General features: G+C 34.0%; 1 protein-coding gene across 12 annotated transcripts in view; it reads right to left on the reverse strand.

Moving 5' to 3' along the window:
- LOC138320475 (CLIP-associating protein 1-like) overlaps positions 1-12,878 on the reverse strand; it is a 133,826-nt gene that overhangs the window by 16,287 nt on the left and 104,661 nt on the right. For 9 of the 12 annotated variants that reach the window (XM_069263438.1, XM_069263447.1, XM_069263439.1 and 6 more), the window contains 6 exons: positions 9,233-9,322; positions 7,895-8,059; positions 7,533-7,589; positions 7,265-7,329; positions 6,106-6,219; positions 2,955-3,008 (listed from right to left, as the gene is read on the reverse strand). In XM_069263438.1, the coding sequence (XP_069119539.1) occupies positions 2,955-3,008; positions 6,106-6,219; positions 7,265-7,329; positions 7,533-7,589; positions 7,895-8,059; positions 9,233-9,322 (545 nt within the window). The remainder of the gene's footprint in view (positions 1-2,954; positions 3,009-6,105; positions 6,220-7,264; positions 7,330-7,532; positions 7,590-7,894; positions 8,060-9,232; positions 9,323-12,878) is intronic. The other 3 variants (XM_069263449.1, XM_069263448.1, XM_069263443.1) reach the window with 2 other exon arrangements.

Genomic DNA, 12,878 nt, shown 5'->3' on the forward strand with positions numbered 1-12,878 from the left:
ATGTATCTGTTACAAGTTATTCAATATTCCAGATTGATCTATTTTATGATCTACAGATATTTGTGTATGTTTCCACAGAGAGTTGTAGTTATAATTTGATCTATTTTATGATCTACAGATATTTGTGTATGTTTCCACAGAGAGTTGTAGTTATAATTTGATCTATTTTATGATCTACAGATATTTGTGTATGTTTCCACAGAGAGTTGTAGTTATAATTTGATCTATTTTATGATCTACAGATATTTGTGTATGTTTCCACAGAGAGTTGTAGTTATAATTTGATCTATTTTATGATCTACAGATATTTGTGTATGTTTCCACAGAGAGTTGTAGTTATAATTTGATCTATTTTATGATCTACAGATATTTGTGTATGTTTCCACAGAGAGTTGTAGTTATAATTTGATCTATTTTATGATCTACAGATATTTGTGTATGTTTCCACAGAGAGTTGTAGTTATAATTTGATCTATTTTATGATCTACAGATATTTGTGTATGTTTCCACAGAGAGTTGTAGTTATAATTTGAGAAAAAAGAAAATAAGACATTTCTATCAGTCACTATCTGCTACCAAGAGCAGATAACTCTGATTCTTTTAATAGGAGTTATCTACCCTTTCATGTAGACATTGATCATGTAATCATTTTATAGGAAAGGTACCTCATAAATATAAACGAAACAACAAAAATATCAATTAGCATCCCAATAAAATGTTTCTTCTGTCTTTATTCTGTATACATATTGAAGTATAAGGTTTGCTAGTATGAAAAATTGTGTAAAAAAGTATAACTTTGTATTATAGGTAAAAACATGTCAACAGATGATGAAAACAAAATGGAATAGTAAAATTTGTCACATTTCAAATAAATAACAACAAAATTGTATAACAGATATTCATAGATAATGTTTACAATATATAAATATATATAGACATCACAGTCAAGTTTACATATGTTGTAATGATGTACTCATTCAAAGAATCTACCTTACAACAATAAGTGATGATTGATGAAAGAACATTCAAATATTCTAAAGTCTGAGTTAAGTGCTCCTGAAGCAGGTTTGCCTTACTTGTTTCTTAGGAAACTTTGCATACATCTTTACACAAAAAAAGTGTCTTTTAAAACAAACCATGAAGCAACAAGAGCATACAACTCTACTTATTATGTAAAGACGATTAAAACAAATATTCCAAATAAGATTTCTATATCTTTTCCATATTTTGATATTTTGAAGATGAAATAACAAACATATAACATGAAAAAAATAAAAAAAATAAAAAAAAATAACAAGATTACAGAAAATCAATATTAAAACAAGAGCTACAGAGGGCCTGTATATGGCTCACCTTTCATTGATAGTTTAGATTATTTTAACTTTTTGAATACTCTCTGCAGAAGCCCTTCTTCTGCCTTTCTGGCCCCTTATAGGAGCCATATCCTAGTTCAAACAAAACTGGTTCAGCTTCATTCTATACATCAGACCAAATTACTGTATAAAACCCAATAAGTACCTCCAACCCTCCCACTTACTGAAGCCTCATTGTCACTTACCTAAAGTTATATACACACTGAAAATATAAATACCATTTATCTGATATCTTTTGTAAATTTATAAATGGCTTACTTTGTGCAGTAATGTTATGAAAGGCTAGTTTGGTTCCCTTATGCACCCCATGTCCATTATTTTGAGCACCCTGGGCGCATATTGGGTTGAACACGGTATTCAAAATTGGTTAAGTTGTTCCAAGACTACTATTATTAGCATTCCTTGATGAAAATTGACAGACGGATGGATGATGTGCCATGACTTAAGCTTAACAGCCATAAAGGTCTGATGAACTGAGAAACATGTAAAAACAAACGAAATTCTGAACACAAGAATATGATAACTGTAAGCACAATATCTCACCAGCCGTAAAGATAAAATTAACTGGTGAAAAAAAAAAGCCCAACATTGGCAAGGAACATGACTGAAGCCACTAACACAGCATGGTACAGTGATAAAGGTTACCTGTATGTCCGCTTGGTTGGGAGGGGGAGTGGAGGAGGAGCTACAAGTACCCTGATCCTTATTGGTCGACTAAATCGACCAATCAACATGAAGCAGAGACAGAAGAAAAAGAAACACAACCTTACATACATCCTCTCCATCTATGTCAGTAACATACTGGGATGTTTTGATGCACTACACAATTGTTAAGATACTAATCTTATAACATCTGTCATGTCAAGTATCAATATTTCAGTATAAGTACTCACAATTAATGCAATAAGAATACCTCTATAAACATTGGATATCTACCTAATTGTTTTAATGTTTATCAACTACTGCTATACTATAGTACTAACACTGACAGAGCAAATGAATCATAGCAACGGAAAAGGTAAACGCCAATCCCACAATGCATCAGAACATTCCAGCGATGCATTGCAGCAACAAAATAAAAGACAACAGACACTTTCAGATATAATATAAAATAATACAGATCCCTCCATAGCAACACAAAGCAGGAGTGAAATCATATACAAATCATAGACTTCGGCAGAGTATGGTACAATATCCATTTACATACAGTCGACTAGTCACACTACTCCCTCTCTTATGGCGTAAATATAACCATAGGTCCTGTTAAGATATGGAGAAAGATCAACTTAATGTTCTACAGTTACCATAGGCACTGGATTATAGGCGTTTGAGAAAATGCTTGCTTTATACATTATGAAAAATATCAGACCAAGTAAATATATACTTCATAATTTATGATAGTTTTTAAAAAGTTTTTTATTTTGTTTTTATTTTAATATCTATGTGTTTTTTTTACTTTCTTTTATTTACATAAAAAACTTCTTTATTTACTCTGGCTAATAAACTGCCATTTGAGAGAGAGGCGTACTGACTGCTCGACCAAAGGGAGGTAATACTGTGTACAACACCAGGCTTGTATACCTGTGTGGGTGTCGGGAGTCGATAGTACCATTTGTCAAACTCAGTGGAGGACGCCTTCACGGCAACAAGCAGCACAAAATAAAAAGCATGTAAGCAACACGTCAACAATCAAGGGACATAACTCTTCTGTTCTCTCAGGTAAAACGGCATATAGTTCTTAGAGAATTCATCACAAATCAGCTAGTGTATATATAAGGATTTGTAATAAATGACAAAATGTTTTCAAATATTTTCAGTGTACTAAACGCATAAAAATATGCAAAAAATATACAAAAATGAATAAAAAATACTGTAAACATTTGATTTTTTTAATGAAATTACTATACGGTCACTCCCTTGGCAAAAATGCTATTTTTTTAATGTCACTCTTCAGCAATCAGTGATATGCATGCTATGCCATGAAATAAATATTGACCCAATTTTGACTTTTATTTGATTTTCCATATTTTTACTCTATGTTTTTGATGATGAGGTGTCAAATATATCCATGTACACAAACAGGTTCCATGCATGGGCATTGAAGAGAAAGAGCAAAGAAAACTACTTTATTTTTTACTGCAGAGAGAATAACAAATAATGAGAGAAAAGAATGGAAAAGGAATGTCTGCATATTACCATACAATGATATACTGTCTTTTACTGAATTCAGATTGGCATTCATTTTATGAGTGATTGTAACTGTAATCTATCTCAACTTTAAAACCAATGAGTAGTTTTAAAACACAACTCAGTATCAAGTACCATCTATTTAGGAGTTCTTTTGGAAACTATCAGGTACACTGTACACTTTATGTATTGATGTAAACAAAAGACCACTATCTAAACAAGGACATAGTCATTCAGATCCCCTGCCAATGGAGATATCAAAGCTGAAGTAAGTTTGATTGTGGAGACTTATGTGTATGATAACAAGGACATAGTCATTCAGATCCCCCGCCAATGGAGATATCAAAGCTGAAGTCAGTTTGATTGTGGAGACTTGTGTGTATGATAACAAGGACATAGTCATTCAGATCCCCCGCCAATGGAGATATCAAAGCTGAAGTAAGTTTGATTGTGGAGACTTATGTGTATGATAACAAGGACATAGTCATTCAGATCCCCCGCCAATGGAGATATCAAAGCTGAAGTAAGTTTGATTGTGGAGACTTGTGTGTATGATAACAAGGACATAGTCATTCAGATCCCCCGCCAATGGAGATATCAAAGCTGAAGTAAGTTTGATTGTGGAGACTTATGTGTATGATAACAAGGACATAGTCATTCAGATCCCCCGCCAATGGAGATATCAAAGCTGAAGTAAGTTTGATTGTGGAGACTTATGTGTATGATAACAAGGACATAGTCATTCAGATCCCCCGCCAATGGAGATATCAAAGCTGAAGTAAGTTTGATTGTGGAGACTTGTGTGTATGATAACAAGGACATAGTCATTCAGATCCCCCGCCAATGGAGATATCAAAGCTGAAGTAAGTTTGATTGTGGAGACTTATGTGTATGATAACAAGGACATAGTCATTCAGATCCCCCGCCAATGGAGATATCAAAGCTGAAGTCAGTTTGATTGTGGAGACTTATGTGTATGATAACAAGGACATAGTCATTCAGATCCCCCGCCAATGGAGATATCAAAGCTGAAGTAAGTTTGATTGTGGAGACTTATGTGTATGATAACAAGGACATAGTCATTCAGATCCCCCGCCAATGGAGATATCAAAGCTGAAGTAAGTTTGATTGTGGAGACTTATGTGTATGATAACAAGGACATAGTCATTCAGATCCCCCGCCAATGGAGATATCAAAGCTGAAGTAAGTTTGATTGTGGAGACTTATGTGTATGAAAAAAACCCAGGAAAAAGGAAGTTGAGCTAAAGAAAGATGGAGTATAATTCAAGTAGAGCGGGGCTGCAATTGTTGAATCAGGTATACAGCCTTGACATTTATATTAGACTATATACACAAAGATGGGTGGAGTTTTACAAAGTAACATTTACCATTTACCATGATATTTTCAGCAATGTTTCCATGGTAACGGAAAAAGTGCAAAAAATGAAACCAAAAACCTTAAAATACAAAAGTGCACTACAATGTTTCATGGTTACAGAAAAAGCACAAAAGTGAAACTTAAATAGCAAAGAACCATAAGATCAATATGTCTATGAAGTTTCGTGGAAATATCTCTTCTGGTTTTACAGTTATGCTCCGGAAACGAACCTGGTACAAAAATATGATATTTTCAGCAATGTTTCCATGGTTACGGAAAAAATGCAAAAAATGAAAACCTGAAAATAGCAAAAGGCACTACTAGACCATAAGACCAATGTGTGTATGAAGTTTCCTGGAAATATCTTTACTGGTTTTAGAGTTATGCTCCGGAAACAATTCCGTACGGACGGACGGAACCCATTTGTATATCCCCCGCCCGATAATAACATGAAGCTTGTGGTAAATTAAACTTATTGATTAATGTTGTAATTTTTGGTATTTCATTACAACTATGTAACTGAAGGAAGAACTTTGCTTGGGGGAGAAAAGCCAGAGTACCCTGGGAATAATCATTGACCAATTACCTTACTCAAGGCCCTGAGTAAAAGAACCTTGTTAGAATGTCTGACACCTTAACCACTTGGCCGGGGTGAAACAATAAAGATTTTTTTCAAAGCAGACCAGTTAAGATAGGAAAAGAAGATACATAATATAATAGGAAGCAGAGATTCATCTTGAAAGATGGAAATATTTTTCTGAACATGCATGAATATAATTTACATAGATAAATAAGGTAGGAATAGAAACAAAATTTCATACAAAATAGTTTTAAATAACCTTCATTAAATAAATTGTTTTAATGACTGACAATAGCAGATCTAGAAAATATATTGTAATCAATTGTATCCTAAAAATTAAGTTTCTGTTTTATTTCATGACTAATGAGTAAAAAATCTCAAAAGCATTATGAAGATTCTGATGACAACTCTATGAAAACTATATATAACAATAAAATTTCCAAGTGAGTATGTCATTATTTTAGCTTTCTTATGAGAGGACACCAAACCCAGCACCAGTGGGATCTATGTTAGTGGTAAACAAGAGAAATCCCCTGGACGCCTCAGATCCTGCCATCTATATACATACACAATGTACGGATCCTTACCTCTGATGTTCGTCCAAGTGAGCTGTAGGACCTCTCCGAACACACACTAGACGTTTCACTGGCCGCGTCATCTGAGTCGTAAGTGTCGTAACGTCTTCGCATTGGACCTTTGTGCTGTCAACAGTGAAATCAATGTTTGCCAATTAAATCTAAACTAAAAATTTACCTAGTTAGGACGAAAGGTTAGGGAGTCAAAATCAATTCATTCCTTGTATAATACAATACAGACATGGGTAAAATGCTGGATTCTGTTTTATCTGCTATCTGACCGGAATCAACTTCCATACAAATGTTCAGAAATTTTTTTCAGTTGTTACTTGATTTATTTCATTAACTTGACAGATCCCAGGGAATGCTTAAAATAATAATATTCTTGAGAAGTGCATAATGTGCCACACAAACATCAAAGATATGCACACATAACAGTCAAATAAGGGAGATAACTCTACAAGGTCTGATTAAAGCAAAATGATGAAAATCAACACAAATAATGTGGTCCGTGATAAAATAAAAAAATGTATCAGCAATATTAGAGACTTCATTTCAGGTGACATAAAAAATGTAAACCAAATGAAAACTTCAAACATTCAAGTTTTCCTACCATGACTGTGATGCCAAACATCCATACAAAACATATACAACACCAACAATGGTCTTTTCCTTATTTTCTCTTTCTTTTCTTTTTATAAAAGCAAAACATCTTTATCATAAGCAATGAGTCACATAAATAAATAATAATAAAGAAATGTGTGTTTAAAAACTAGGATGCATGCAGCCCTTATATTGTGATACAAATCTCACCTTTGGGTGGTCTCCCCTTGGCGACTTACAAAAATAAAACGGTGAAACTCCTACATCTTGTGAACATTAACTTATGGTCTCAACCATTATAATTATCAAAAACAATTAAAATCAATATCTATGGGTATCAAAATACCTGCTTTTGAGAAATACTTCTCAAGTGTGTTTGTGAGGGAGGGAAAAAAAAGGAAAGTATCTATGATACTGAATTCAACTTTGCATTTTGGTAACAGTGATCTACATCTTTAACCTTTGAACCTCAAAAAGCAATCATTGTGATCATTTTGATCGTAGTGTGTTTATAAGGAATATGTGATAGGTTAGTATAATTTGTTTTCGGTTTCACAGGAGACCTTACCAGAGCATCAGCCATAGCATCTTCCAGCTCAGCTCCCGGTCGTAACAATCTCTGGGCCATCACATCTACAAACATCAACAGGTAAATTAGTGAACATATGTAACATTTCCTTTCCATTGTCTGAAATTGATCAATTTTTGAAACACTCTATTACTCCCCAAACTTAAGATAAAATCAATGTAATGATTCTGTGTCGCATTTATAATTAGTCACAATACTTTTTATCCAATAAATCCTATCTGTAATCATTAGTTTGTAGGTAACTTACTGCCTTTGGCACCTTTACTTGTAGACAGCTTGCTGCCACTCAATCTCCTCTCACGGCCTAAAACAACCAGGTATTCTTGTCAAATCCGTAATAGTAATTAACAACATCTTCTATTCTGACATATTAAACAACTATACAGTTTAACAGCTATAACACTACAAGAAAATCCTGGATACATTTGTTTAAATTTTTTGTGAGACATAACTGCCTCTACCACCATGCTCCCTTAGTGTTTTCGAGACAAAATGTTAAGCAGCTCTAAAACTGTTACAATTCTACACTGTAACCGAAATTCTAGCAATAAACACCCTGATTGTTCAGTGAAGGTGTTCACTCTAGGCGTCAAAGCCACAAGGTGTTACCTGGTTGAAGGTTCATGCGGGTTGGGCTACCCTCTCGACTGGCCCCCTGACTCCTGACCATTCCCGACCGGCGGGGACGTCCAGGGGTCATGGTTGACTCGGCACGGCCTGTGGTGTGTGTAAGATAACTTAGACGTGACGAGGGAGACCCGGAGCGACTATTGGCTGTAAAACAAAATAACAATTAGTACTCAACATAACTTTCAGGCTAATCTTAACCAATTGAAACCGGATGATATCATCATTATACACACATAAGATCCTAAGCATTTGATTCTTACAAATATGCTACATTATTGAGATCCTGAAGAGCATCCTGTTAACATATTATCAATCTCATAAAGCTGTTAAGGTTCTCCTAGTCATACAGAACTTTTGAACAATCATTGGAGATAGCAGGTGATGCTTGTACAAGTATTTAAGGTATATTTACAATTTCTTTTATTACAGTGATATGGTTCAGAATAATATAATGTAGAAATAATTTTATTCTTCAATCAAAAGAAGATCTTTTAAACATGAAAATAATGTATGGGTAGCCATTTTTGTGAAATATATATATCATTTGTATAAATCCTTTCAGCTCATTTGGTTATTATCAAAGGATAGGAATATATACTCTGAAATGTTTTCTCACATTTGCTGCAACATAAAAATACAGTCACTCAAGTAGATAGAAATTAGAAGTAATCATTGTCGAGTTATAACTGTCTACATTAGCTAACACAGAAAATCACACAAAGAAATTTACAGCATGCAGTAACTAGCAACTACAGTTAATAAAAACACACACACTGAAGTTATTTGTACTTTCATTTTAGATATATTATGCAGAGTAGAAATTCTACATTCATTTCAGCTATACCATGTATATGACAAGAAACGACAAGTACAATTCAATCATATGCAGAAGGAAATTAGATTTCAGAAAAAGGAGCTGTGGGGCGGGGTTATATATACATCAGGTGTAGGTTTGTACAGGGCATGCTCAGTTGTGTCCAGCTGTGTCCGTGTATTATTGAAGTGCCAAGTGAAGTTAACAGTGATATTGACAATTAATAAATAGTTAATAAAAAAAAAAAAATAAAAAAATAAAAAAAAAAAAAAAAAACATTCCTGGATTCAATCCTTTGAATATAATTCCACATATAATGTAATGATAAAGATCTGAAATCTCTCATCATGCATTAAAAAATGAAAAGAAAACAACAGTGACGATACAATGTTTAGTCTTAAACATGCAAGAAAAATATGTGGATTTTACAAAATCTATTCACACCAGATAATCTGCTGGAGGCTCTGCTCTAAGGTCTCCGCCCATGTCCTTGGGATACTTACGTTGAGATTGCGATGAGGTTGTGGTTCGTCCGCGGGCTCGACTTCGCTCCGGAGGAGATATCACATTTGAAGCTGAGCTTTTTTGACGGGCTGTAATTAAGATCAAGCATTGCCAGAAATGATGTCACAGAGCTGTACAACTATACAGGTTAAAGTTCAGCAGGGAACTAAATGGGAGGGAAGCATGAAAATGTCAACATGATCTCCTTAAGTCTTAGATTTCACAGGTTTAACACATTCTGGATTATAGCAATATACTACATCGTTAACATTATTGTAAGTTTTCTATAAAACAAAAAACAATTTTCCCAATATATTGTCTCCCTTTACATGGTAGACATGATAACCCGGCACTGTAAAACATCTAATTACAACAGTTTATGTTTCTAACCCGGCACTGTAAAACATCTAATTACAACAGTTTATGTTTCTAACCCGGCACTGTAAAACATCTAATTACAACAGTTTATGTTTCTAACCCGGCACTGTAAATGTTTCTAACCCGGCACTGTAAAACATCTAATTACAACAGTTTATGTTTCTAACCCGGCACTGTAAAACATCTAATTACAACAGTTTATGTTTCTAACCCGCACTATAAAACATCTAATTACAACAGTTTATGTTTCTAACCCGGCACAAATCATAAAAACTATACAACAGTTTATGTTTCTAACCCGGCACTGTAAAACATCTATTACAACAGTTTATGTTTCTAACCCGGCACTGTAAAACATCTAATTACAACAGTTTATGTTTCTAACCGGCATAAAACATCTAATTACAACAGTTTATGTTTCTAACCCGGCACTGTAAAACATCTAATTACAACAGTTTATGTTTCTAACCCGGCACTGTAAAACATCTAATTACAACAGTTTATGTTTCTAACCCGGCACTGTAAAACATCTAATTACAACAGTTTATGTTTCTAACCCGGCACTGTAAAACATCTAATTACAACAGTTTATGTTTCTAACCCGGCACTATAAAACATCTAATTACAACAGTTTATGTTTCTAACCCGGCACTGTAAAACATCTAATTACAACAGTTTATGTTTCAACCGGCACTGTAAAACATCTAATTACATTACAACAAGTTTATGTTTCTAACCTGGCACTATAAAACATCTAATTACAACAGTTTATGTTTCTAACCCGGCACTGTAAAACATCTAATTACAACAGTTTATGTTTCTAACCCGGCACTGTAAAACATCTAATTACAACAGTTTATGTTTCTAACCCGGCACTGTAAAACATCTAATTACAACAGTTTATGTTTCCTACCATAAATCACTCAGATAATATCAATCACTTGTTACATCAGAAGTTTGACAATGTTCTATATTGTTTCTTCTCAATCCATAACATAACCTACCCCGGTACCAGTGTAACATGAAAGGATGACCTGACATGGATTACGACCCAGGAATGTTTACAGAGGTAAATTTACCTACACGGTACCAATGATTCAGTACTTCATATCTCTAATGATCGCACATTTTCATTGTCTTTTTAGATAATCCTCGGAAACCTTTGTCGACAGTCTATCTACTTACATTGCATAATAACCCTACAAAACTAACTTTCCTTCCAAGTTAGTCACACAAACAAAATCAAATGATCAACACAATGTATATAACCATACCATGTAAATGAGGCCCATAATTAGCTCTGCAGCATTAGTTTATTAAATATAACACTTCATATATTTGTGGTAAAGTTAGCGTTATCAAATTAAACAGTTATGATTATTCTGTAGGATTAATAACAACCATAATTTAGCATCCTGACTCATTATAACCACTGCACCAATATAACAGACCTACATGTATCTTAGTAGTAATGTATTCATCAGATAGTGAAAATGTTGATGTTAACTCCATTCACCCTTGCAAGCATTTAAACTCTTCTCAATCTATGTCTGGAAAAGTTCATTATGACATTACAGGGGCTAAAACAGTTTTTAAACAATTATAAACATTTGATAGTTACCAGTCATAAAGCAGCCCCCTTCTTATTAATTATCTATTACTAATTACTTTAGACCCCTAATAATGCTATTTACCATAATCATAATTATTATTTTCCTCTAATTTCATGATTTCTTCCTCTGTATCCCATCCTTCGTCCTCCTCATCATAATCACTGTAGATTTCATCGCAACAGTTATCTCCCCTACCAGGAATTTCCATCACATACGGAAATAATGCAAAATGGACACGTCGGTTTTTGTTTCCTAACACATAATGGTTATTTAGGAATTTTTTCCCTGGACTTAAGACTCCATTCAACATCATTGTGTTAATGTTTGCTCAAGGAAGCTAACACCAAACTAATACAAACGTTCCAGTATCACAGACAGTTTGTTTGGATTTCCTAAATAAAGTGGCAGCATGTTATCCTGGTAAGGATCATCTCCGGTTTTATAGGCTGTATTCCATTAATTTGCAGCATGGTATCACTTTCCATTAACTGATAACCAGTTTAAATTATATCCAACTGAATCCGTAATTATCACAAAATATCAGTAAATCTATAACAATTAAAGAGCATTGTTCCATACAATCATATCAATTAATGAATTAACAAAATGCTATCACAGATTCCACACAAAGATTGTTTATAAAGTCATCACAGGTACCATAACTAGTAAAGTTATAGGCCGTAAACAATAACATTATTAATTGATAATTAGTACTTAGACTGCATGTATCCATTTCTATAGAGATATATATTCCAGTTGTGTTATTTCACTATAATCATATCCATTTCTATAGAGATATATATTCCAGTTGTGTTATTTCACTATAATCATATCCATTTCTATACAGATATATATTCCAGTTGTGTTATTTCACTAATCATATCCATCAGACTTATAGAGTAGGCCAGACAGGGCTTCACAGTGACCAGAATTCAAACCAAAACTGTATTCAAGGGGTTGGTGACCGCTGTTCAGTTACAAAATCTGACCACATCCTTAATCCTCACACTACAGACCAGCTGGACACCCCTATGACCATGCCATCATCCCTTAGGAATCACATTCTCACTCCATACATTGTTGAATCCTCATATTTCCTTTAGCTGTTAAGTCTATTGCACAACCCAGGGCAGACCTTGGGTTTGTGTTAATCCACCAGCAAAGAACAGGTTCTAATTCGGATTAGTAGACCACCATCCTAAGTCTTACTGATCACTGTTTCTTCAGATCAAAACACATTACAGCCTGTCTCAACAGAGTTTGCAGGAGACATTAATATTATTGAAGTCTGTTAAAGTACATATTAGTCCTCCAATAATTACTACACTTGTGGAAAGTCTTCAATGGTGATGCCTTATTTTGACAAGCATAAAGGATTTCCTGATATCATTGCAACTTTTTAACTCCCCTCCAATCTTTCTCTACTCAGTTCTTGTAAGTGTCAAAACCTTGTAATTCAATTTTTCATGGCTATATTTGTACTGTTCGAGTACACATATGGAATTCAACCAAATGCATTTTCTGTACGCTCACCGTTACAAACAGTGAGAACTTGTGACTACTCCTTCAAGCAGACCGTCGCTAAAATCTGTGAACTCTATTTGAAAAGGTTTTCTTATAACATAAAACACATTTGTGACACCTATCTTTTGAT

The sequence above is a fragment of the Argopecten irradians genome, chromosome 4 (genome assembly GCF_041381155.1).
Source record: "Argopecten irradians isolate NY chromosome 4, Ai_NY, whole genome shotgun sequence".
NCBI lineage: Eukaryota > Metazoa > Mollusca > Bivalvia > Pectinida > Pectinidae > Argopecten > Argopecten irradians.